The following is a 26,229-nucleotide window of genomic DNA, read 5'->3' on the forward strand; positions in this document are numbered from 1 at the left end:
TTTAGCCTTAGATACTAGTGTAGTGTTACATGGAAAATGTAAGATGAAGAGTAAATTACTTTAGATAACCAGGTTAATTGTAATTCTGAGACAGACGTGGCATGCCTGCGTTTACTGATTATCATAGTTTAACTGTTATAGCTGACAATGTTTTATCTCTTTTATACATGGCTCTTAGTCCTTCATAGATTAGATCCAACTATTCATTTTCCTTGAAGGGATGGGGACTTACAGGTTAGTGCTGACTTTAAAGTATCATTGTTTTAAAGAAAGTCAAGCAGTCTGCTGACCATGTGGGCTGCTTTTCACTTTGGAAGATACCCATGGTTGTAATGCTATTTGTCGTTTTAAGACTAGGAATATGACCCGAGTTCCCAGGCCCACATAGCAAATAAACACTCATGTCTTTTGGGAGTAGTACTACTAGCCTACTACTAAGTTTGTCTCATTATACCAAGATCACTGAATGTTTAGTCCTTTTGATGTACTGAGTATGTGATATATGAGAATGAGTGAGTGGGTGTTGCTTGGAAATGTCCTCTGTTCATCCATAATATAAACAGGCCATACTTATTGGTCCCTAGGTAACCAGTTTCTGGCTCAGTGTTTAATCTGCAGTCTCCTGGAAAGATTGTACATTGGACTTGATTCTGTTTGTATTAAAAATTATCTAGAGTTTGTAGAAATTCTAATGATTTACTATAGAGGATTCTATCATATATAACCTAAATTGAATGCCCTGATAACTCCTTTACCCTATATATCATAGATGCTTAAGCAATAAATCATTCTAATCCTTGGGTTAGGCAGTGTGCAACAGACCCCTACAACATCTTTGTCTTTTAGAGGCTACATCCAGTAAACTGAAGCTCATTAACTGATGAGCTAATAGTGTTGTACTTTGTTCTTTTCCTAACTGCCTGCTCCTTAATTCTGTTACCATCACTCTTTTTAATATTTACTAATGATTCATACACAGTAAATCATCTCATGATAATGATTTGAAAATGTTTCTTCCCATTTTCAATTCTCTCTCTGTTATCCCAGATGCTTAGAATTAGGAAACAGAAAACCAGAAGGGGATGAGGGGAAGTCAGTACTTCATCAATTACTTTTTTCATTATGCTCTTATTTGTATTGCATTTACCACCTCTTGCACTGACAGTGTGACTTCTTTCTAGCTGTTCTACCTTGCCTTCAAACGACAATTTATCACTCTTCTCAATACGATGGAGTCTTTCACTTTATTTTTCATTAGAATTTGGAAAATATGGTTAGACATTCAGTTAAGAGAAACAGATTAATATTTGTTATTTTCTGCATTTGCAGAAAGAGGATTTTCAAGGTGAATTTTAGGACTTCCCTCTTACAAACACTTCAAGATCTCAAAGTGTTTCTATCTGTGAGGTCCTGCTAGATGATGCTTGTGGTATATCCAACATAATGCCTGCAGAGTCGTGGCAGGTAACTTCAGGGTTTTGCCCACTCTTGTAGTCCTCTCTATTTTGTTTAATACAGATCATACACTATCCAACTCTCATGGTGGTTATTAAATAAAAACATTCTTTTTGCTACAGAGTCAACCGTGACAGTTGCTAAACTGTACCATAATTTCCCATCCTTCTGCAGCAGAGATAAACGTCTAGGTAGATGATATCCTGAATATAAGTTCATAGTGTTTCCTTACTTTTAGCAGGAGTGAATACCTCCTTTTTTTCCTCTGCATCCCAGCCCCCAACCTCCCCTTGAGCACCATGTTGCATCAGCAACCATGTCTCTGTCACATGCATTCCTCTGGAATAACACCGCTTACAAATTGCAGTCAGAATGCAATGCGCTATATGGTAATCTCAGCCAGGGGCATCAGTTGTGAAATGAATTTTTGGAAGACCACATTACTCAAGCATTTTCATTCTGCAGCAGCTGTTAGTTACTCTTAAATGGTTATATTAGAATAAATGAGTGGAAAAGACTTCATGAATTTCAGCCATGACCATGGATATTATTGCCATCATAAGACACTTTACATACTGGTCAATTTTACATAACATATAGTTTAGCATATGTTTAATGTATTAGTATCTTATGCCATAGGATTCCAAAAAGGTAATAGAAGCTCTTGACTGTTCTTTTTTTATTATACTCTACTTCTAGAAAGTTCACATTTTAGTATTTACTTCAGAATTCTTCTTGTTAGGTAGGGCCTCAGAGGCACTTCAAATACTAACCAAGAAGTAAAGAGTTGCAGAAATGAGGCTTATTACCTGCTTGTTGGTTACTACCCAATTAGGCAGATTAGCTTGGTGGTTCAACAGTGCATACGGACCCATTTATGTAATTTAAATTGTGTTTGCATATATGTTCCATGCTGGGCAGCTGAAAAAGAGAAGCAGAAAAGTGGCAAGCCACAGGAAGCCACAACTGGCAGCTTGGTAATTAATACAGCTAGTGCTCTTATCTGAAACGCACAGAACTTGTAAGATGAACGCGATTAAAAAGTATACTGAAATTTCTGAGTCCGTATTACTTACAAGTTTGAGTGCTGTGGGCTTAAACAGTAACAACTGTTTTCTGTTTTATAGCCTCTCTTGCTGAGTATTTTGATTCCAAAAAGTACAAGTAAATAGGAGGTGTACATACCTATACCTTCTGAAAGAAGGATAATATGTCTTTCAGATCCTTGCCACATATTTTGTATTTTGTCAGCTATGAGAGCAAGGTCTGTTCTAGGGAAATTTACTGGGAGCAGGAGGGGGGAAGGTTTAAAAAAAAAAATTATATTTTCTCCATGTTTAAATCTGATCAGACCAGCCTTAATACAGTATGTAAGAATTTGTTACTTGAGTTTTGTAACCTAGAACATGTCCTCAAAAGAGCATCTAGATCTAACTAGAAGACTTGTAGTGATGGTTTGTTTCAGCGTGTGTGTCACGCTCACTAATTACAAGTAGAGGTCTTATTAGTATTTGCTTTAGTTTGTTGGTTGTCTTATTTCTGCAAAATTAGGCATTCTCATTTCTTAAATTCCATTGTTCTTTCATTTGGTTTAAGCTTTCAGAAGCCAAATGCCTGAAGTAAAGGCAACATTGGGCTTGCAACAAGACTGTATCTTACTCGGTCAGTTATGATTTTCTGCTTTTTAACTAACCCTAAATTCAAAGTGAAGAGCTCTTAAAATTATCTTTTATGGTATATTAGAGAACTCAAACTGAAAACCATAAATCTTTTGAGAGGTGGAAGCAGCAAGCTATATCTTAACCACAAACCCAACTGAATATTTTATCTTACATATACACATCTTTGCCTGTGAATGTAATTTTCCAGAAATGACTGTCAGTTGAATGACTCTTGACAGATGTCCCTGTCAGTTGCTTGTTAGGCGAAACTGCCTCTGATATGCTGACTAGTACATCACCTTCAGTCCTCACAGAAGGGGAATGAGCTACTTCAAGTGTATTTTTCTTGCCTTGAATCTTACAGGGGTTTAATGTAAGTTACTGTCCATTGCATAGCTTACATAAATGCGTAATGCATCACATAGCCTACATCAAATGCTTTCAGTCCAGTGGGGTAAGAGGAAAAAAGCTACAGGAACAGTAGCATCCTATCATATTCTAGCAGCAAGAGTAGTGATAGCCCCCTTCAGGTGCTATAATGCAGTTTTGAGTCTTTTCTTATCCACAGAGTGGAGGTCTAAAGTATTAATGTGTCTTTATTTCTTGAGAAGCTTGTGCACATAAGTTTCTGGATGGTTTGTATGAGTTAGATAAGACTTTAGGAAGAAAGAGCCATTGCAGCATTAGAATGGTATCCTGAAAACCCTAAAACTACCTCTTATCAAGGGCAGGTTTTGCAATACTAGCAAGCTGGGCACTTTTCTTAAAATATCACTTAAGCTTTATTTTTAAATTTGAAAGTAAACTATAGGATCTGTAATTTTACAGCGAGCCATAGGCTTAGCATAAAAAGCTGTATGGTTTGCAATATGAAAGCATGTGGTTTTTTGTTTTTAGATTTTGGTTTGTTTGTTTATATTTCTCTTTCAGAGCAAATTTTTGTAACCATATAAGGATTATTCCCTGACTTAATGATTAGTAATAAAGAAAGAAATCAATGTTAAGAATTATTAGGAATGTATTAGAGGAATTAAATAGAAAACACCACTGTGACTATTTAAATCTGCAACTAACATACAAGAACTGTGTGCAATCCTTCTCCCTTCATTTCAGTTATGGATGAGGAAAAGATTTAGAGAAGGATGACAAGGATAATCAAATTTACAAAGCTATCTTCTGCATGAAGAAAACGCATACCGACTAGGAACCTTCAGGGTAAAAATAAAGAAAACTAAGGTGTATATGGAAGGTTTACAAAATCAGATGTGTAGAGGAGAAGGTGGATAGGCATTTCTTCCAGTTCCACCATAAGAATGAGAGGCATAAAATAAAACCAGTGGTATTCAGAGCAAACCAAGGAAGATGGTTCTTCACACACATATTACTAAGCTGCCACACGGTGTTATGGATAGCGAAAATTTACATGATCTTTAAGGGTGATGGTTCAGATTCCTAGAAGAAAAATAACTTAAAACTGTTATATAAAAAAAGATAACACTTCTGCTCAAGAAGGTTTTGAGCTGCATCTTGCTGAGGTCTAGAAAATGTTCTGGGGAAGTATACCTATGTGCGTGCCTTTGTCTTCCCCAGGCACCTGCTGTTGGTCACTGTAAGGGTGATAGCAGGCTAGACAGGCTCTCTTTCCCAGTGTTTTCAAGCAACATACAACCTGCATTTATTTCAAAAGTATTTGAGGGTAGCTAACAGGAAAGAAGAAAGTAGGAAAACATTTTGTACCTAATGTCAGAATTTACCTCTGGAAAAAAATGACTTACCTCTCTGTCCCCTTTGAGGACACAGCTGTCTGAAAAAGGCTTTATGGGGTTTCGGTGTTTCTTGCTGCTCAATTACTTCTGGTTCAGAAAGGTTATTACTGAAAAAACAAACAAACAAACAAAAAAAACCCCATCTCTTCGGGAGTGACGCAGGCTACTGTGTATTCTGGTGGTAGTCACTGCTTACCATCCCAACCTGTTTATTTAGTGGTAGGAGTGATACAAGAATTCTAAAACATTTCTCACTTAACCTATATAGGCCATATTATCCACGAAGGTAATTATATGTTGATTTGATCAACATAGTTTAAAAATTACTAATATATTACATCAAACAGATATTTGCATCTTTTAAAAAGTATGTGCTCAGGTCCTTTCAGGTCCTTAACGGTTTCCTTCATTGACGTTTTACATAGGGAAAAAAAAAAAAAAGGCTGTTTTAACAGAGGGAAAACAAAGAGTTAAGCTTTGTCCTCCCTTTCTGAATGCACACAACTGTAATTTTTTAATGGGAGATTTTTAGTAAAATAGTATTACCTGCCTAGATTCTTGGCTTGCTTTCTTCTGTTCAAAATAAGTAGCAAATTTTAAATGGAAAAGAAAGCATTTTTGTAATGACAGAATCAACTTACTGTACGCCTCATCTTGTCCTTAAATTACATTTTCATTCCTATAGAATGAAGAAGTAGAAAGATCTGTTGTTGAGTATGCCAAGCTGGAAAAGGAATACTTCCCTTGCTTTCAGTACAGGACTGAACTTGATGGAGAAATGCTGGCGCTATGTTGCTATCAATTTTGCCAAGACTAAGGCGTTTGAAGATAGTGGAAAACTTTGTTATGATTTTTAGTCAACTTTGGACTTTACTAGTATTGGAATATCAGCTTTTCTTTTTCCTCTCCCGAAGCAAATAATGAATGCAAGGCACTAAGTTACATCCAGAGTGGAATTTCTTATAACACTGTGACTTGAGTCAGATTCACAGATAAAAACTTGGTAAACTTTCCTGCTAATTAAGTACAACATAGATTCTTACTTCATTTTAACACTTTGGTCTTTGAATTGAAAATAAAATCTTGCTGAAGGGAAAAATCATGGAAATGGAGAAATCAAATCTTTGGAGGAGAACAAAGCAATGCTTTTAGAGTTAAATATCAGATGCCAAAAGGGGAAAATGCCTATTTAAATCCCATATTTAGAATCTTTATAACTACAGTTTTTCTGTGGGTAACACATCCTAAGCAACATTTTGGCTACATGTTTTATTAATTTTAACTATTCTGGTACTGTGCATATGACTGAGCAGCAGGATGTTTTTCATGTACAAAACTCTCACCAAATATTAGTAAAACTGGAATTCTGTCACTCTTTTATTTATAAAAAAGCAAAAAGAGCTTGGAGGCCCCAGCAGATCTAATCAAGGTTTGTGTTGCTTTCTACCGATGCAGGATGACTACAAGTATGGGAGGATAACAAGCTGAAAATTTCTGATATACAAGTATAAGTAAATATTTTCATAAAGTATAAATGTACTGTAAGAGTATTAGTGACATGCTTTCTACTTTCCAAAGATGTCTTGTGGCCTTCTGCCTAATCTTTGGAAACGATAATTTTGACACTGATGTATTCGGTGCTATTGTGCCTGTTGTATTAGAGAGGGGGAGAGGAAAAATAAAAAAGACTCTTCAGAATAAGATATTCTGTTTAAGACACATTTGGACAAACCAGGGAGTAAATCTGCCTGGGAAAATGGGATTTAAGTGTCTAGAAAACAAGATTAGCCTTTTCCATTTGATCTTTGGTGAAATCATGTTGAACTGAGATGTTTCAGAGTTGACAGCTCCTAGTGAATTCGCTTTTTCTTCATGTTACTGAATTAGAGAGCAGAGGCCGCAGGCCCTGCTGCCCTTTTATTGTCTTATAACTCTGTTGGCTCAATTCTCACGCAAGAACTTGTGTTGCGTATGTTGAGTAGCTAAGGCTTCACTAATAGTATTTGACATTATAATAGATTTCCAGCCAAAGTTATAGAGAAAGATTAGATGGTTTCAGATCTCTGTGATTAATAAGATATGTTACTTCACGCGATTTTTTTTCTCCTTTGAAGTAAGAATACATAATGAATGTCATAATGTAATTATAGTCTTTGCAACTTCCTAGAATTACTACCTCAAGTAGGTGGCGAAAAAGGTAAATAACAACTACCTTGTTTAAATCAAGCATAAACCTCTGTAGTTAACGCAAAATGAAGTTTATGTGCTAATTTTTACTTAGTTATAGAATATGAAGGCAACATACATGGTATCATTTAAAAAAAATGCTACTACCGCAGCTGTGAAATTTATTGTGTGGCAGACCAGCTAAATTCATGAAGAAAAAAAATCAGTGGAATTATTATCTATTCATAATTTGGTAAAAGAAAATATCATTCTAAATAAATTAAAAGTACAGTGCCTCTAAAGAATAGATCTCACATGTGGAAGTTGTATTTCAGTTGGCACTCTCTTTCTGCTCTGCTATTAATTCAGTTGAGTAGTTTGCATTTCTTGCACAAGAAAGTTTGGGTGGATAGGTACAGTCTCCTCATTCTGAGGTAGACATTTACTGTTTGCAGTGAGAATGTGTATAGACATATTGGGCAGAGTTTTCTAAGCTGAGTCTCAAATATTAGAGAAACCAAGTGTTGCATTCAGAGAAACTAAACTTAGCTCTCATAAAGCCAGATACTTCTGAAAATCAGACTGCTTATATAAAATAATTGATATTTAGCTATAAATGAAAGAGTATCTGGAACATAGTGTCATGTTCCCATTTGTTTCATTTTTGTGAGATGCACAAAGGAAAAGCGACACTGTTTAAATTATAACCATAAATTTTGTTCCAACAGAAGGACTGGGTCAACTTGTGGGGAGTTTTCACATATGGTTTGCTGAAAAACCATCCCATAATACATGCAGAGTGTAAGGACTACCATAGCGCTATAAGTAAGGAAAATCTGCATGCTTCTGCACTAGTTTGTGAAATTCTGAGACTCGGTGAAAACACCATTCCACAGTAGTCTGCAAAAAGCAGATCTGGGCATATAATCCTGGACGTGGATCAATGATGATCAGAACTAAGTTTTTGAATCAAAGGAGTTCCTTTCTAATGCGACAGACATAGAGGAATGCTCTTTGTCTCCAGTATCTATATTTCTAACTTAGAAGACTTTATAACTGTGAGTAAAATGCTTCCTGTTTCTCACGTCCTCAAGCAGTACCATAGTGATTTCAATGAGCAAACCATAGGTTAGCAGCTCTCAGCTGGGGGGTTGTATTTTTTTTTTCTCAGATGTTTTTTTTTTTCCTTTTCTTCTTTTTATGGGGGGGCAGAACAGTATCCTAAATCTTGCCTGAAAGAGGAAAAATAAAGTGATGTTAGATTTTAATAGTTAATATTAGCTATGTAGTTCATCTGTTGATATAATCTAAGAGGCTTTGTTAAATGTGTTTTTACCTACAATCAAATCAGACTTGTGAAACACCCTTCTGCCCACTTCTTTACCTGGGCAGGCTTAGGATATATTTTGTCTATATTATGTGATACACATGTAAATTCCAGGAATAAACATACTCTTTAAAATTATATAAAAGTTCTATTGAAATAATTCACAATTCACTCAAAATACAAAACAAAACAAAAAAACAGCAAGTCAAAACAAAACCCACAGAAACCCTCAAAAAGCTACCACAAAAGCCCCATAAAACCTACAAAAAACCCCCACAGAAACCAAACCAGAAACCCCACAAAAACAAGCAAAAACCCCAAACAAGCGCGCGCGCACACACACACACACACGCGCACACACACACACACAAAAATACCAACAAAAAAACCCAAACACACACACACAAAAGGTCCTTATTATCATACAGAGTCCAGCAAGGAAGTTTACCATGTTAGATGAATATCATCATAAAGTTATGACTATCAATAATACATGTTGTAAAGGCTTGTAGTTGCAGTGCAAGAAGAAGGAAAGAAAAATGGCATGCTCTCTCTTGTGGGGTGGGGTGGGGTAACAAAATAAAATTAAAAAAAAAAACCAACTAAAAATATGGTTCCTTCTTCCTTGATAAAACTGTAACCTTTATTTATTGAGCAGTATCTGCTCACTTTGTGAACAAGAATATTTTCAATGTGTTATTCCTGAAATACTAAAGGAGCCATGAGAGAGTCAACTCAACCTAGGTATAACAGATTAATCTCATCACCAAAATTGTTAGCAAGTTTCTCTCACAAAGTAATCTTTTATAAGAGAGGGATCTTCAACTAGAAAGAGCCAAGTTACTTTTTAGTTTTCAGAGTTTACCAGGTTGGCAGCAAAAAAGCAGGGGGAGATGTTGTCTAGGTTTTTTGGTGTAGGTGTGTAAAATGAGAACCTTTTGACATGTAGTCTTTGGAGGGTAAAAAAAAAAAATACCAGCCACCACCAAAAACACCTCCCTCCCCCACCAAAAAATATGCACAATGCCCCATCATGAGGATTTGAAGACTCTTCTAGGTATATTTACACTTGTAGAAGTCATGAATTTCCTTGTGAGGAACTACTATGCCCTGAGAAAGTAGTCTCAGAATTTGAAAATTAGACTTTTTAAGATCAAATAATTACTCTTGTAGTAATAAAGTAATTACTCTATTTGGTGTTTCTTTAGAGAGATTTCATACTGATCGAATGAAAATTGGGTTTTCTTTCTTTTCTGACCTTGAATCTATTCTTTATCTGTTTTTTGTTCCACCTCAACTCTTTAAACTTTTCCAACCCTGCTTCTGTCTAAAATGTGATTGCCTTCATTTATTCAGTAGCCTACTGTCTCACTTAGTAAAGCCTAGCACTCTACAGCATATTTCATAACACCAAGACTGTATCCCAGAATTCAGTCAGAATTTCAGATCACCTAGCAATATATTATTTCTATTCTGCTTGATTTTGACCGTCCAAATGTCTTTGGTGGAAAACTCATCTTGGCTAGGAATCAATGTGCTTTAATAGAAATCACTCCATGGGAAAGATGAGAGCATTAAGGATCTAAAATGGACATCTGAGCATCGAATTCCTGGATCGGATCTACACAATGCTGTGTCAAAGCATCTATGGCAACGGTGCTTGCTGCTAGCAACTTTGTTAGGCAAAATGATGTCAAAGTATTCACTTTAGATATTAATTTGCTATATTAGTATATCATATGCTAGACTTGGGGTTTCTCCCCACCACATTCCCCAGCTTGATGTACAGAAAGAATGCATAAAATCCTGGCTCCATATAATAATCGTCGTAGCTCTAGGACTTGACTCTGCCTTCTCCTTCATGGACAATTGTGCAGAACTCCCCCAGTAGTGAAGCAAAGACAAGACTGCACTTACCTAATGGCCAGATCCAAGAAACAAAATCCTGTCTCTATTCTGTTCTGTTTCTTCTCTACCCATGTAGCTGAGCTGGTGGGCTTTGAGAGGTTGCCTTTGACTACATACTAGTCTGTAAAACAGACTAAAGTAAGATAACATCAGAAAATGGGAAATTTGGAGAAAAAGATGAGTGCAGTTACATATAGGGAAAAAATAAACTTTTGAGTATCACTTCTGCGCATGACTTGGATTCCTGTATGGATATTGTCCCTGACTATAAGAGCTCTAACTATGGATTATTCAGAAAAAGAGCAGTAATAATTTTAATTTCTGATTATTGAGCATATTCTGGTTGCTAGTAGAGTGTAAATATTGTACTGCTGGGAAAGAGATTATACAGTTAGACTGGCTCTGTTATACCAGCTCAAGGTATCACAGTGTATTACAGATGGTAGAGGTGGAAAAGGACTTTTCACTATATAGTATATATAGTCATATATATTTATAGTTGTCAGTCAGTGTAATTTTGCTCTCTTGATGTAATTTTTGTCTAGATAAATTAGTTTTTGACTGTGTTCCTATGGAGAGGAATACCCCTCTATAATGAAAAGAAATTTTAAAAAATAATAAATCCTTTTGCTGCTGATAAATATTTTATTCTCAGTCTTCATAATGACTGATTATGAAAAGCACTCAGAATTAGTTTCTGAGTGTCTCAGAATTAGTAAAAATAGCTCTGTTACAACAAACGCTTTCAAATACAGTTGGTAACTATTACAAATATTCTTTAAAATTGTAAAACTTTCCTTGAGATAACAACTACCAGTGGATCTTATGGACATTCACTAACCATCTTCTAACATGACATTAGCTTCACTTTATAACTTTGTAGACTGACTTCAGCCAATTGCAATGTGATTTTTTTTTCCACTAATTTGATATTTCTCCAGTAAAACCTACTAAGATGTCTAAACATTGAGATCTATCATATCTTTCAATTTTTGTTCAATAAAGAGCTGAAAAGAATGAGTAAGCTCTAAAATGAAAGCATGAAGTCATTCAGACAACAATCAAATACTCATTTTATCAAGTATGCCACAATTACCTTTGCTCCATTTTTATAGTCAAATTGCCAAATTGGAGACTGATTTCAGGGATTTAATTACTCACCTCACTTAAATTCTGGTTCCCTTTCCTCCTATATTTCTTGGACATCCCCTTACAGCGCTGGGGCTCTGCAGGGACATATTTTCCAATGTAGACTCTCAGCATGAGACTTCTATAACTTTAGGGATCTCAAAGTTAGCGTATAGTCTCCCCCTATCAACAGAGAGTAAACGTGTTTTATGGATGTCCTAAAGTAAGTGCCAAAGAAATGGAGAATGACTTCTCCTTTGGAAGGGGCCTATTGCTCTTCATTGACTGCGATGGGCAACCAGACATTTGGCTTTAGAACCTTAATTCTGGGACCACAAAAGGAAGGTGAGATCCTCTTCCATTTGTTTTACTCTTTCCGGGTGTGGTTAGTTTTGCTGAATATCTGCCCACACATGACTACTGTTGAAAACAATTGTAATTCTCCTTTTGGATTTCACATTCTTTGGCCCCGTGTGAGTCTGTGAATGCTGGCATGATGTAAGAAAAATATAAAGGCAACGGTGCCCTTGAGGCATCCTGGCATTTGCATGAATTTGGGGATTTCTGTGTATTGTGGAGGCTGGAACAAATACAGTTCAACTGATGAACTGAAGAAAAGGTCAAGCAAGCAGAAACTTTATTTTTTTAATCTTTGCCTGGTAAAAATTAGTAGAAATAGCCTGTAAATTTCTATTTTTAAGATAAACTATCCTTTTAACGAAAGAAAGCAGTTAAATATGCTTTGAAATGTCAAACTGGCAGCTCTGTTTTGTTAAAATCAAATGGTTTGGCTTTGCATCTTAGGAGGTGGAAAAAAAGGAGTTTGCTTATAAGGTCAAGTGTTCAAGCCAACCTGAAAGAATGAGTAGTGTTATAATTACTCCCACTGCTGTTCAAACATGAAGCTGACTGATGAACTGAGCCTTCTTGATTATGAACTTTGATATTGTATATTTAGGGTAAGCTTTTGAAAACTCACCGAGTTTAGTCCCAGCTTTTTTTGACCTTGACTGAGAGTAGAGTGAACTCAGAAAGTTGTTTTATTCCTACTGGCGCTCAGCATTATTATTTAACAAGGCATCTGTTACATAGTTTAACTAAACAATAGGTCACACAATAAATATGCAGAAAAACCCTTGAAACTACTGTACTGTAACGTCTAGACTTTGAAGTTCAGTTGGGGAAAAAAAGGAATACACTTTTCCTCCATAGTTTTAAAACTCAAATGATTTTTCAAGACCTCCTATGAACGTTAACAGCCTTGTTATTAATATCAGTACATGAATACATCTCTTTTTTATCTGAGTTAGAGAGTCCTATCCTTTTGGGAGAAATCATTTATGTGCATGGATAAGAGCAAGAAAAGGAAAATTTACTTATAAAAATCAGATGTGATTTGAAAGGAACCTATTAAAATATAAAAGGATATAATTACAATTAATAATTGCTCCTAATTCCCTCTGGCTGCTTTGAAGATTTCAGTGCAAACTGCGGACTATAAACGTATAGCCTACCAGGTGAATATAACACTCATTTCAGAACCATGTTGAAACAAATACCCCTTTGGACTATTTTAATTTTTATGTAATTTTACCAGCTAGAATGCTAGAACTCCAGAGATCCACCAGTAAACATCTATTTTTGTTATAAGAGATTAGAGAGTTACTTGGAGTAACCCAAGAGCAGAAAGTGTGTGGTGCAGCCGTCTGCTATCTGCAATCCCTCATAAGCATAAAAATGCTTTTAAAACTATAATATAGCTTGTATCATCTCTCTTGTGGCTGTCTTTGTGGCAGGCAGCAGCAGTGCCATGTAGTTTGGGTTCACTGAGCTTCACCATGTGCTCTGACAGCCTGACCTCCTCTGTACCTCCACAGCTGGGCCAGCTCAGAGCCCAGCACCAGTGCATTCCCTCATCCTGCAGACCTTCTGCGTCACAGGGGCTGCTCCTGACTGGTCCCGTCTCATGGGAACAGTAAAGTAAGATGGCAGTATGACCAGGATTTTTTCTGTCCTGTTTAGGTGAGATAGCTGTGAGCAGCCCTATAGTTATATAAAGGGACTAGAACACAGTTATGACTAACCTGCTGGGGTTACTAGGGAGGAAGAACAAAATCTGGCTCCCAAAAAAGGTGATGACAAAGCTGGCTTTATGACCACCCAAAATTTTAAAGCAGAAAAGGTAAGCAAAGGTAACTTCCAAACATTATTTTAATGTAATAATCCACATTTTAGGACCTATTTTTTTTTAATAAAATACCTGAAAATTTTGCCTTTTTTTGTTTTATATGCTTGTGTGTCTACCTCCTCCTTCTCTATCCGGATCAGCTGGTTACCCTGGGAAGATGCCATCGCTGCAGGGAGTCTTACTAAGAAGCTGGGGTTGTTTTTAGTTTTGAATACACTCAGGCTTATATTCATTATCAATAGAGAAGATTAGGTTGAGTTCCACAGCTGGAACCTACTACTGAAAATGGTCTGTTGCTCTACCCTTTGCACTTAAGAGTTTTACGCTGGGCCAGATTAGTTGAAGTGTCCCTGTGGAGTATAGCTGTAGGTTTGTGATGGGATAGGAATTTTGAAAATAGATTAGGCCCAGCATGCTGCCCGCTTTTTAGATCAGTAGTAGCTGCTTAAATTCAGGTTACAGAGATAAGCAACCAGAAGGACGACGGATGTGCTGTACTGAAGGCTGCTTTGCCCAGTGATGATCTGGTTCTATGTTGCATGCACCAGCTGCCTAGTCTAGCCTGAAGTGCTGAAAGTCAAGAGACTGGCCAAAGGAGATAGATTAACAGGTTGTGCTGAAAGGTAGAAACAGTCAAGAACTGGTCTAAGAATGTCTCTTAGTACATAAATTCATTAATGATAAGGGGGGAAATTAGCACAGCTTTCACTATATCCACTATATCACAGGGAACTAGATCTGTGTCACCCAGTGTTGAGTGCTTAGGAAAATGAAATTTCCTGGCCAGACAGTGAAGGAAGGAATTGCTTGCGGCCTCTGATGCAATCTGCGTATCAATGCACCTTTGTCCTTTAATTCTTTGTCATTGCCTTTTTTTTAAGCATTGGAAAATGAAAAGGTCAGGGATTGAATTTTGAATTCTTACAGATGGTGGCTTCTCATTCTTCTGGTTTTGTGCCCAGGATGTATCCTTACGTCTGATAGTAACAATAACACTCTTGATTCAGCACAAATCATACAACTTTTTGAAGGGAACATGTTATGTTTTTTATTAAGCAATTGTTTAGCAGAGAACAAAACTTTCTTAGTAACCAAGTTAAGCATGGTGCCAATTCAAACTATAAGTAATGGTAACTTCCTGACCAAAAATTAGTATGTAGCTTTCTTATTCTGCTTTGTCTTATCATTTGTTAAAAAAAATATAATCTGCTGCTTTAGTGTTTTTCTGTGATATGTATCCAAAAAGCAGATACATGGTTTTTGGTTTAGATTTTTTTCTTTTTAAGATGGAATGATTAAATCTAGTTTCAATGGTGATGGCAATAGCACTCTTTATTCATTTCATTGTAGATTATAAAGAATATTTTACAGATTGCATTTCCTGCGTACTTTCTTCCAACCCTATCTGCTGGACTGACTTCTGGAGCAATAATGATGTGTAAAAGCAAGTATTTTTGTTATGACTAAGTATACATGGTCTGAACATGAGACCAAAAGACAAGAACAAATTTACTTTGTGGTTTGGACCTGAATCAATGAGAAATTGATTTGGTTTCCGTCAAAATATAAGAAATGTCCTATTGGCTCAGACAAGCCATCCGTCTAGACTGTCTATCTAGTTTTCTGTCTCTAACAGTTGCAATTGAACATGCTATTTAGGGAGAGCACACAAGACTGTCTGCTTCTGCAGTCCATTTCCTGCATGTTTTTCCAGCGTCTGTTCATTGAATTAGGTATGCAATGCCTCTACTCCTACCTTTTTTTTGGTATCAGTTTATGGTCCTGATCTCCATTAATTTGTCTGATCCATTTTTAAACCTCACAGTTGTCTGCCTTCAACTCCTCAACAACAAATTCCAGAAGTTCGCTACCTGGTGTATTTTTAAACTAATCTCCAACTATTTTCATCACTGTGAAAAATGAAGATAGGCCTAAGCAGGAATCTCAGATCCAAATGTCCCCACATTTTGGCATTTTTGGCTTCTGAATTGGTAAGACAGACTGAATCAAACCCTGTACTCTGAACCAGCACTTCAGGAGGGAAGTTTCGACCTTCAGCCAAACCTTGCAATAGGTCACTAACAATGCTGTTGCTGACCACAAGGAATCAAGGGCAGCATAGGTGGAATACACCTTTACTTGATTACATTTACAGATGAGACCTAGCTAGCAAGGACAGCACAGACAGGTAGGCTTAAAATAGGAAATAATTTCAATAAAGTCAAGAAATTACTCCAAAAAAAAAAAAAAAAAGGAGATAGTCGATACTGTTCTGTTGCAAAGTGCGAGTGCTCCGTTTATGTTGGAAAAGTCAGATCTACAACTGCAGGAAAGGGAATATCTGGCTGGATAGAAAATCCTCAAAAAATATCCAAGAGTTACAGCTGATTGCAAGCTGCACGTGAATCTGCCTAACCGGCAAATACCATGTGGGAATGTACATGGCAAGGAATGGGTTGGGTTTTTTTGTTCTGCTCCCATTAGTTCTGCACAACACGGGTTAGTTTTGAAGTACCCTTTTTCAGTGTTGGGCATCATCTTTCAAAGAACCCCTAGATCGACTAAAGATTATTCAAATGACAGTTATAAGGATAAGCAGACCTTTACAAAATAAAAACCTACACAGAAATGATGGAAAAAAAATGATCTTATTTAGCTTAAAACAAGATGGCTAAGGAAAGAAGGATAAATGTTCAAATATGTAAAAGTCTATATTACGTAGGAGAAAATAATTGATTTTTGTAAGGAAAACCTATTAAATAATAAAGGAAAATGAGGATCAGAATCAGTAATAATCAGTAATGGGCTTGGAAATTAATTTGTCTCAATACTGTCTGACAATTTTTTTGAAGTTTTAATACTTCAGCAATTTGCATTTGAAGGGTTTGGCATATTCTTAATTTTGAGAACAGCAAAATATTGAACAGAAGGTTTGAAGCACTGAAAAAGCATGTGGGGGAATGCAGCAGAATATGTATGACTGAAGAGAGGTATGCAGGAACAAAGTTAGTGGAAACTGCATCTCTTTCTAGACATAATTATTTCTGCCATTGTTTTAGCAATTATATAGAAATGTCTCTTGAATTGATTGAGGACTGGTTTGTTTTGTTGGCATTCCAAAGTTTTATAATTGGGGAAAAAGATTCTGAATACGTTCTTTATCTTGTAGATTGCCACTTGGAAGACTGCTGCAGGAAGGTACGAGAGATGATAAGCTTTTGTGTGTGTAGTGGTCGTGTGCCATTAAATCTTAATAAGTTTTCTTGACTCTAAATTTGATTATACAGTGACATGGCTTCAGTTATACACAGTTTCGATTGTGCTCAGCTTTCAGTTAAGAGGCAGCATAAATTTGCAATCAGCCATTTTATTGTTTATAGTCAGATGCTATAACAATGAACAACATCACTACGTGGAGAGGTTAATTAGTGCACATGACGCTAAATCAGTGCTTTCTGCATACCTGGGAATTAAAATTATGGTAAAAAGAAAGATCCTAATGTAAGACAGCTGAATAAAATGTGTGCTAAGGCTTTCTCCGTTCTAAATTTAGGGCAGCTTTAAAGATATGTGCTTTGCTTTGGGTCATTCAAACACTTTTCTTGGGATGCTGCCTTGTGCTGTCCATTGTTGCATCATACTAACCCCTTATTGTTGCAAGGGTCTTTTGCTATTGCAGTCCTCCAGTTGTAGCATAGAGAAATTCTGATGTTAGATGCCAATAATCTTGATTTTAACAGTTTAGAAAGAGAATCCCTGAGAACTAAGAAATATCAGTAATCCTGTAATTCCTGAATATCAACTCCTATCAAAGGGCTGGAGACTAAGGATTCTTGCCTTGTTAATTAATTTTCAAGAGGGACAAACTTTTATACCAAATGAAGGAAAAAATTCTAGATAATAAAGTGCAGGTTGCTAGGTCAAGCACTGCAGAAGACGATTTTGCAGCAGTGATGATGTTCTCATTGAATTAATGTTATTTGTCCTGGCAATATTTTTAGAGAAAATGAATGGATAAAGCTATGTTTCAGGATCCCTAGCTGCAGCCTTGGTGTAGAACAGTTTCCCATGGGTTAAGTTTTATAGTGAGGATGCCTGGTCAAAGTTAAGCAAAAGATTTCAGTTGCTTTTGATGATCTTCAAGCCGCCATGCTTAGATCCTTTTTTAGGATCATATAAGGAAATACTAAATGAGGGCCTGTACAAAAAAAGACATGTTTTTAAATCTGTTTCTGAGGAAGGCCATTATGCACATGATCAGTAAAACGGCAGTACTCCTAAATGTTTCCACTAAATCCTATATGTTTTATGTGAAGAGAGGGGTTGAGGAGTGGACTACAGCCTGAAATCCACTGTACCATCCTTTTTCAGTAGCTAAGTCTTCTCGTCCATAGAACTGGTTACTCCAAGTGGATAAGCAATGTGATAAGAAATGTGGAATAAAACTTGGGATTGGAAGATTCAACTGGCAGAAAATGCATTAGTAAGCAGTTGTTCTAGTGGTTTGGCACTGGCTCTGAAATGCCTTTTCTTATTCTTTCTTTTTTCCCTATACATATCAGGCTCATGTACAGTATTTACATAGGACTTTGATATTTAAGACACTGATCAATATCCAGAGCTTTTTTCCCCCTGTGCTTTTAAGCATTAGAGGAAATATGAGGGAGTCCTATCATCTGTAGAGGAACTAAGGACTGAAGCTTACTACAGTGCCTTCATCTTTTGTAATGGCTCGAGAATGGCACTTCCATAGTCTTTGGAATTGCTGCACCCAGGGAACGATGGTTTCTACCTTTGAGATTTACATTAAATATAAATTCCACTTATTTGTTAAATTCCACACAAGATTATGTGTGTTCAAAAAAAAAGCAAACCATGCTATCTGTAAATTTAACTCTTGGGCATGCCTCTATACATCTATTTAAGAGTGGAATGCAAAGGAGACTGGTTTGACTCACACAAACGTTTAAATATAAGGAGAATGGAAATTACACTCCGTGAAAAGAAAACATTTAACATTTGCATTTAACTCTACAATAAGGAAATAGACCAAATATAGTAGCATGCTACTGATTTTTCTTGCTGCTATTGACACTTTTCTATTGCCCATTCTCAGCTCGCATTTCTTATAGTGGCTCCTCTCTGACTTTTTGTACTGCTAATGAGTGGAGATGATGGGAAACAGGTATTGAAACACATCCATGCTTCAGAAGCAGAATATATCAGAAAGGAGCCTCCTGGGTATTTCTAGACACAGGAGAGGAATGTGCTTTGCAGATGTATGTTACACCAACTTGAACAACAGAATGGCATCTGGGGTTTTTTATATGCAATTCTAAACATCAGGACAATTCATTTGAAGGAATCTTACATCTGACAGAAAAAATTTCCTTTGTTTGTCAGTAGTAGCCATTGTTGCCATCGGAAGATAACAGGGCAAGACCTAGACCTGTATCTCTACACTGGTAGGGATATCTCTTAGTCATTTGTGTTTATAAGGTCAGTCCACTCTCAGTATTCTAAGTGCCACTTAGAACTTTAAATTAATTGTCCTGTAGGCTGATTTCTGCTTGATTTGAAGACCAGAGGAGAAATATTAATTATTAGGTGGTGGGGAAAGGAGAAAAGATTTTTAAATCAGTAAACCTTTAAATTAGCCATCTCTTATGGGATGGAAAGAAACACAGCCTGAATTGAGGAAAATCTTAGTGTCCCAGAGCCAATGGAATATTTATTTGGTTGTAAACAGAAGACAAAAAGTACCATAGATTTCAACCACTTTATTTTAAAAACCTTGTGATTAGACTGTGACTCAAGGCACTACGACTATGGTTACTGGCTTTCAATTATGACACTTTAAACTTGCTATACAGAGCGGTTGGTAGAAATGCTTTCTTGCATAAAAGCCTTTGATCCTGTGATGGATGTTCTATGAATTGGGAGGGGGGAAAGGGACAGAATGAAAGTGCTGGGGAACTGGGGAAATAAATAATGAACCCAGCTGATATTATGATGGCACAGCAGGAGCGGTATGTTCCATCCTGCTCTGTGATTTAGTTACGGGGAGGCGCTTCTTGCGTGGCGCTCCGTTATTGAAACAATATTATCTGTGCATGATTTGTCAGGCAGATTTTATTAACGTGCTGCAAAAGAACTTGCTTTCTACACCAGTCTGTGATGTTTCTGGGAGATTTTTAACATGTTTAACAGTAATGCTGTGTTTCTATTTAGATGGGTTTTGCATCCTGGACTATGCTCTCTTCAGGCTTTAATCCCATGCTTTGATCTACAGCACTGTAAGGGTCCACTGAAGAACAACAGACTTTTAATTTATGTACACTATTTTATATCTTCATACCTGTTCAGCTTGACTTCTACTACTGTCTTTGCTTCATCGCTTTACTGTGTTGTGAAGATGTTTAAAAAACTGTTAGTGCTTCATTAACTTTCTAGTAACTATAAAAACTTTTAAAATGCAGCTCTATTTAAACTTTAGATTTCGTTCTGATTGCAAATGCAGTGATTACTTCCTAGCATCAAAACAAATGATTTGTGTTAGCAGCAAGCTGCCATACCATCCTGAAAATGATAAGAAATAAATCAAAAAGGACAGGAGGTACCTAAAGGCCTACTAGAGACACCTTTATGCATAACCCCCAGAATGTCAGTCCCTGAATAGTTACATAATGGGATTCCCAAAGAAGAATAAGAGCAATGTAACATGAGCAGACTGCCAGCACCCAGCCAAGGCAGTCAGGGATCTGTCCCCACAGTTCATTCCCATACAGTCTTGTTACCAAAAGACGTATAGAAGTGATGCAGAACAACTTCAGAAGCTTCCTAAATATTTACACAAGGTTCAGTAAAGCTGTTCACACCGAGCAAAAATAATATAACAGGGAATAGGACTTTTTCCTTTTGCATAGCTGAGATTACAGGCTGTAGTGTGTTACTTTGTTAGCCATGCGCAATCTCTTTCAGTTTTACTCTTTGACTTTTTTTTAACTTTTAAGCAGTTACACTGTAACTAGCTGCTATCTATGCTCTGTTTTATTTAGGGCTGTGAACCGGGTGTAACTTCTGTTCAAAGATGTCTCCAAGATGTCATTGATAGGAAGGCTACAAATAAATACAGTACTCTCTGGGGCACTCAGAGAGTTTCTAAAATGGCAAAATCTTTCCTGTTTGGCCATAAGAAGCTACAAGCCTGCTATGCTCTCCCAACACTGCTCAACAAGTAACTGATTAGGATTAAGGGGAATTTTCTTGCACGATTTCAGACAGGCTCCGTGTGCTTTACCCTTCGGCTTCAGAGCCGCATGGAACACGCCGTCCGCGTCGCTTTCCCCTCGGGGCAGGGACCTACGGCGGGCTTCATCTCCGTGGAGCCGAGGCTCGGGGCGGGACGAGCCCGTGCCCCTCGGGGGTGTGCGGGGGCGGCTCGGGCCTGCTCGCCTCGCCTCTCCTCCCCTCCCCTTCCCTTCCCTCCCTTCGCCTCCCCTCCCCTCCCCGGCACAGCCGCGACGCGACCCGACCCGCCCGGCCTTTTGCCCGCGGTGCGGCGCGACCTGCTCCCCGGGGCGCCAGCGCAGCGCCGGCGGCAGGCGGCGCCGCGGCAGCGGCCGTAGCAGCGGGAGGAGGAGGAGGAGGAAGGTCGCCGCCGGCCCCCTCTCGCCGCGCGGCGGCGCAGGCAGAGGGCGCTTTCGCCATGCGCGGCCCCCGCCGCCTCCGCGCAGCCCCCGGCCGCGCTGCCGCTGACAGGCGCCCGCAGGGACCTCCGTGGCGGGCGGAGCCGAGCCCAGCCAAGCCGAGCCCAGCCGAGCCCCCCGGCGCGGCCCGGGAGAAGGGAGCTCCCCGGGTGCAGGCGGCCACTCGGTCCCGCTCTGCCCCTCGCGCTCTCTCTCTCCCTCCCTCCCTCCCCCCCCCCTTCCTTCCCTCCTCCTCCTCCTCCTCCTCCTCCTCCTTCTCTCTGCGCTTTCCACCTCCCCTGCTCCTGAGTGAGCGCGGCCTCGGATGTCCGGTTTCCTGGTGGGTTTTTACCTGGCAAACTCCGGATAACTTTGGTGAGAATTTGCAAAGCGGCTGGGAAAGTTGGGAAATCCCCTGCAGGCGCCTAGGAGCTGCTGCTACCGCATCTTCTCCATCGCACGGATTTTACTGCCTTGGATACTGCGAGGGGAGGGAGGGGGGAGAGGAAGCGAAGGAGCCTCATAATTTCGCCTGCATTCTTCCAAGTGCCCCGCGGCCCCGCTCCGCGCCCGCCCTGCCGTCTGTGCACAATGCACTTGCTGGAGGTGCTCTCCCTGGGTTGCTGCCTTGCTGCGGGCGCCGTGCTGCTGGGACCCCGGCAGCCGGCCGCCGCCGCCGCCTACGAGTCCGGCCAGGGGTACTACGAGGAGGAGCCCGACGCGGGGGAGGCGAAGGTAAGCCCCGTGCCCCCGCTGCAGATGCCACCTCGCCGCTGCAGGCGTGCGGCTCCGAGTCCCTTTGAACGGACCGCTTGGAAATCCCACCGAGGAAAATATTTGGGAGAAGCCTTTTTAAGTGGGGGAAGGATTTGTTTAAGGAGGGGGAAAAAAAAATTCTGGTATTTCAGGGTCGCTGGAAGGACGGTTACAGGGGGAACAACCGTATTTACGAAGAAGCGGAAAACACCTGATCGGTAGGGGCAGCCCGAGGGCTCTGCTCCTGCCGTGGTGCTGGGGCTGCCCGGCGGGGAGCGCTCCCGGTGCCGGCGCCGGTGCCGGCCGGGGCTCGGGCCGGGCAGCGACCCGCGGGCTTCAGCCGCTCCCGGCGCCGGCAGCTGGGGCGCGACCCGCGGGCGGGTCGAGCTGCACCCCGGGCCGCTCCGGTGCGGGCGAAGCTGCGGGGTCCTGCAGCGGGCTGGGACGGGCAGAGCCGGGGGGCGCGGGAGGGGGGGCTGAGGAACGCTCGGGGAGCAGCTGTGCACAGGAACGAAGCGGCGAGGGAGGCGTGGGGGGACGAGGACAACAAAACCCGAGACTTTCCGTTTGTTGCAAAGTCTCTTGGAGTTACTGGCGCTTTGGATGAGTTGCTGCAGCGTGACAGAGTTGACGGGAGGTGTAAGGTGACGCTCGAGTCTGAAAACTTTCATTTTGCCCAGCGCACGGTGAAGATTTTGGGCTTAAATGCTTAGGTTCCAGTCACTAATACTTCCAATTCTGTGTTAATTTTTGCTTGCATAGGAAGTTTCGTAATGTAGAATTCAACTACCTTTGGTACTTGTGGTTTTGCAGTTCCCAGTAAGCTGATGCATAAAAATGATGCATAGTATGTGGTTGTATAAGCATGTGGCGTTATTAGGAAGACCTTTGATGTCTGAGCTTATGACAACTCTTACTTAGACTCGTCTCCTTGTTTTGAAGATTTCTGACATACTTATTGAAAGCAATCATGACCCAGCTCATTCATTATTCATTTCAGTATGGGGCAAGGGAAAAGTGTGTGGATTAGAAGTTAAGCTGATATTCTGATTATTTTTTTTTTTCCCCTGTGCCGTTTATTTTACTGAATAGAAGTTTGGGAGACTTTACTGTAACTACATGGGAAGTCAAGTTTTGATAGTGTACATTAGCTGAACTTATTTCAGGTATTCAAACTCTTGTGGACTATATATTCACAGAATTCATGCTTTTCATATAATGTTCTGCATGGAAAAGGTTGCTAAGTATACTGTAGAGTCTCTTTAAATATTTTTATTACAGACGGTTGCTTACATTGCAATGTTCTGAACACTAGAGATGATACTGTTTAAAAGTTTATGAAGTATTTTTCAAACTTAAGTAGGAACATAAAATCAATTCAGCTGGTTACTCTTATGGCTTACACTGTTTATAAAAAAAATGCAAAACTTAGTGAAGGGTAAAAATACCTCAATTCTTTCCAGCCCATGACTGTAAGTCAGTTATTTACTGGGCGAAACTGGTGTTTGAGTTGTAAAGCCTCAGAACAGCTTCTGCTGAAAAGGTAGAAAGAATCCAAACTGGAGTACAGCGCACACGATGTACGTCTAAACTGCTGAGGTAGAACAGCTGAAGATATTTTCCTGAGTGATGCTGTATGTTCCCATGCACGTGTTGCGAACAGTCACTCTGCTTCTCGAAGAAATGTCAGAGTCTTTGGGAGCTGCCACTGCAGCGCATTGTGCAGAAGTGCAAGTGCTCCCTGGAAAAGGGAACTGTCAGCAAACCAGAGGAAGCGGGAAGCGAGTGGGATAGCATGTGTTAAGCGATTACGTTAACAAAAAAAAGGTTTTTTGTGCCTGACTACTGGTGAGTAGTAGGGAGAGAGAGAGAAAGAATTACTTTGGATCCAAGTAGACTTAGTCATGTTGGAAGTCTTTAGTTGTGAGTTTGTTGCTTTTGCTGGAACTGTTTGAGTGAGTACTGTGTATATTTGTGCCTGTGATGAGAGAATGCAGAGATGAATGTCTGACATCATTGTGAAAGGATTAAGTAAGTAAACTGTAAGTAATTGTTTCAAGGAAAATATGATTATACTGTCAGTAAAAAGTCATCTGCTTGAAATTTCTTAACTTCAATGAAAAATGCATGATCATTTGAGTTTCTATTCATACATATTGTGCTTCCACTGTTTTCACTTTCCAGCCGTATGCTGTACTGCTGCATATTAACCTGATGCCTAAGTGCAGGCCGTGCAGCCTTTGGGATCGACTTTTTACGCAATAAATTTATTTCTCTTTGCTTGTGTTTTAAGAACTTCAGTTTTAGAAACATTTTTAAAAGTGTGAATCAAGTTTTCTTCCAACATAGGAAGAAAAGCTGTGGAGAAAATAAGGGTATTGTATTTTTATGCACATGAGTAAGTGTTACGTGTTAATCTTGTCCTAGAGATTTGCAGCAACTTGGAAGCGTTACAGATATAAATAGTAGTAGTTCTTCATACACAGCTCTTGCAAGGGCTTGTTCTGCAGCAAGTGGGCACTGATAAGCTTGTGCAACACTGCCTCCCCCCATTTTTTTTTTTTTCAGCCTAAGGGTAAAGTTCATTATTTAACCAGTTTACAGGGCCCAGATTAATACTTTTCAGCTGAAGTGTCTGCTCAGTGGGATGGGAATGAATCCTGCCTGTAAATCGCCTCTTTCACATTTCCTGCATTACAGGGGGCTGCCTCATCTTCTTGACCCCCTTGTGCTGCACCCACCTCTCCCTGGCAGGGCAGGAGGCAGGGCAGCCCCTGGCTCCCTCTCTCTGTCTGGGTGGCCTGCTGGGGAAGACAACTTGGTATTTCAGTTCTGTCTGCTTAAGGTGAGACCAGGGGAATCAGCCCTCCTGCGCCTGGAGTTCCCTGGTTTGGCAGGGACCCACTGCCCAGCAGGGATGCTCGGGGCAGCTGCAGCAAGGAGAGGGTGAGCAGTTGTGCAACACCGGTGACTTGAAACTTTAGCTCCTTATACTGCCTATGGATATTTCAGTAACTCTTACAAAGCATTTAGTGTCTGGCTCTTGTTCTTTAGGTAGTTTTGAACTGGGAGTGTGCAGTGAGTATATACTGTCTATCTGGGAGGGCAAAGGATTTAAATAATTCTTTATTGTTTGTTTGCTGAAAGTTTCAAAACAAACTGGAGGGACTATGCAGGTGGTTACTGAAATGAAGGTGTGACAGTAGCATGTACCTAGACCGCATTACTGGTAATAGCGTAATAATAGCAGGAGTAGATTATTATGGTAACAATAATGGTAACAGTGGTATGCTAACAATAACTGGACTGAAGCCACAAGCTGGGAGGGTTTGCCGTAGCTGCACCTTCGTTTTGTTTCATAGTCAAACCTTTAGGATTATGTGGCTATACAAAAGCAATATTGGTCAATTGTCCCACGTGGTTTGAAGATGTCTAAAACTATATGCAAAGACTCTTAGTTACCTATTAGAATGGGAATAATAAATGAAAATGTATTTGCCTGTTCTAAAGTGCATCCCTGAAAGTGGCACTGGGGCCTTGTTAGACTGACAGCAATGATGTACAGAACAGTCTTTGTGCTGTGATTTTGTGATTTGCTTTTTGCAATGAAAACAGGTGCGCTTACTTGAGCTCCATTTATCTTGGATGCTATCTCAGCTGAGACACCTTTTTATTACTATTATCTTAAATCTGACCTAATAATAAAATGCTGTTAGTTGATGGCCAATGGGCTTTAAATACTGTTAGTGTGGGAGTGGGAGGGAAAGCAGTGTGTCAGTTTCTGGGGTTTCCTCCTGTTGCTGTATCTTGATGGTGTTATCTCAAACCCATCGGTTTTACGGCCACCTCTAAGTTTATGAAGTGTTCCTTACTCTGCGTTGTGATGTTACGTGCACTGAGGAGAGATGAGGCGAGGTTTGCTGAAAACAAGCATAAACCTCACTCCCAGTACTCAAGCAGTGCTAAACTGAGCAGGCAGGGACAATGTTTTCCCTGCTGTTGCTGTTTTGTCTGCTGCAACTTTCCTTTTCATGTGTGTAGCCACTCTCCTTTTTTCAGACACAAACACGGACACACACAAAGATGCTGTCTTTTTTTAGAAGCATGATTTGTATCAGATACAATGGGATGAACATAAGTAATATAGTATGACCAATTATGAAGACTGAGCAATGCTTCTGCAAGC

At 39.5% G+C, this 26,229-nt stretch overlaps 1 protein-coding gene and 1 long non-coding RNA gene across 2 annotated transcripts in view; one reads left to right on the forward strand and one right to left on the reverse strand.

The window, feature by feature from the left end:
* Positions 1-21,829, reverse strand: part of LOC135313067 (uncharacterized) — a 33,221-nt gene extending 11,392 nt beyond the window's left edge. Inside the window, exons 1-4 of the long non-coding RNA XR_010372655.1 lie at positions 21,640-21,829; positions 10,293-10,416; positions 8,149-8,280; positions 4,892-4,989 (exon numbers count right to left, since the gene is read on the reverse strand). This is a non-coding gene — a long non-coding RNA (uncharacterized LOC135313067). The remainder of the gene's footprint in view (positions 1-4,891; positions 4,990-8,148; positions 8,281-10,292; positions 10,417-21,639) is intronic.
* The window catches only part of VEGFC (vascular endothelial growth factor C), an 81,851-nt gene continuing 77,219 nt past the window's right edge, over positions 21,598-26,229 (forward strand). The window contains 4 exon segments of the mRNA XM_064449676.1: positions 21,598-21,625; positions 21,628-21,702; positions 21,705-21,789; positions 21,791-22,022. Coding sequence (XP_064305746.1) covers positions 21,613-21,625; positions 21,628-21,702; positions 21,705-21,789; positions 21,791-22,022 — 405 coding nt within the window. The 5' untranslated portion in view covers positions 21,598-21,612.

Source organism: Phalacrocorax carbo, chromosome 4 (assembly GCF_963921805.1).
Source record: "Phalacrocorax carbo chromosome 4, bPhaCar2.1, whole genome shotgun sequence".
In the NCBI taxonomy this organism is placed as follows: Eukaryota; Metazoa; Chordata; class Aves; order Suliformes; family Phalacrocoracidae; genus Phalacrocorax; species Phalacrocorax carbo.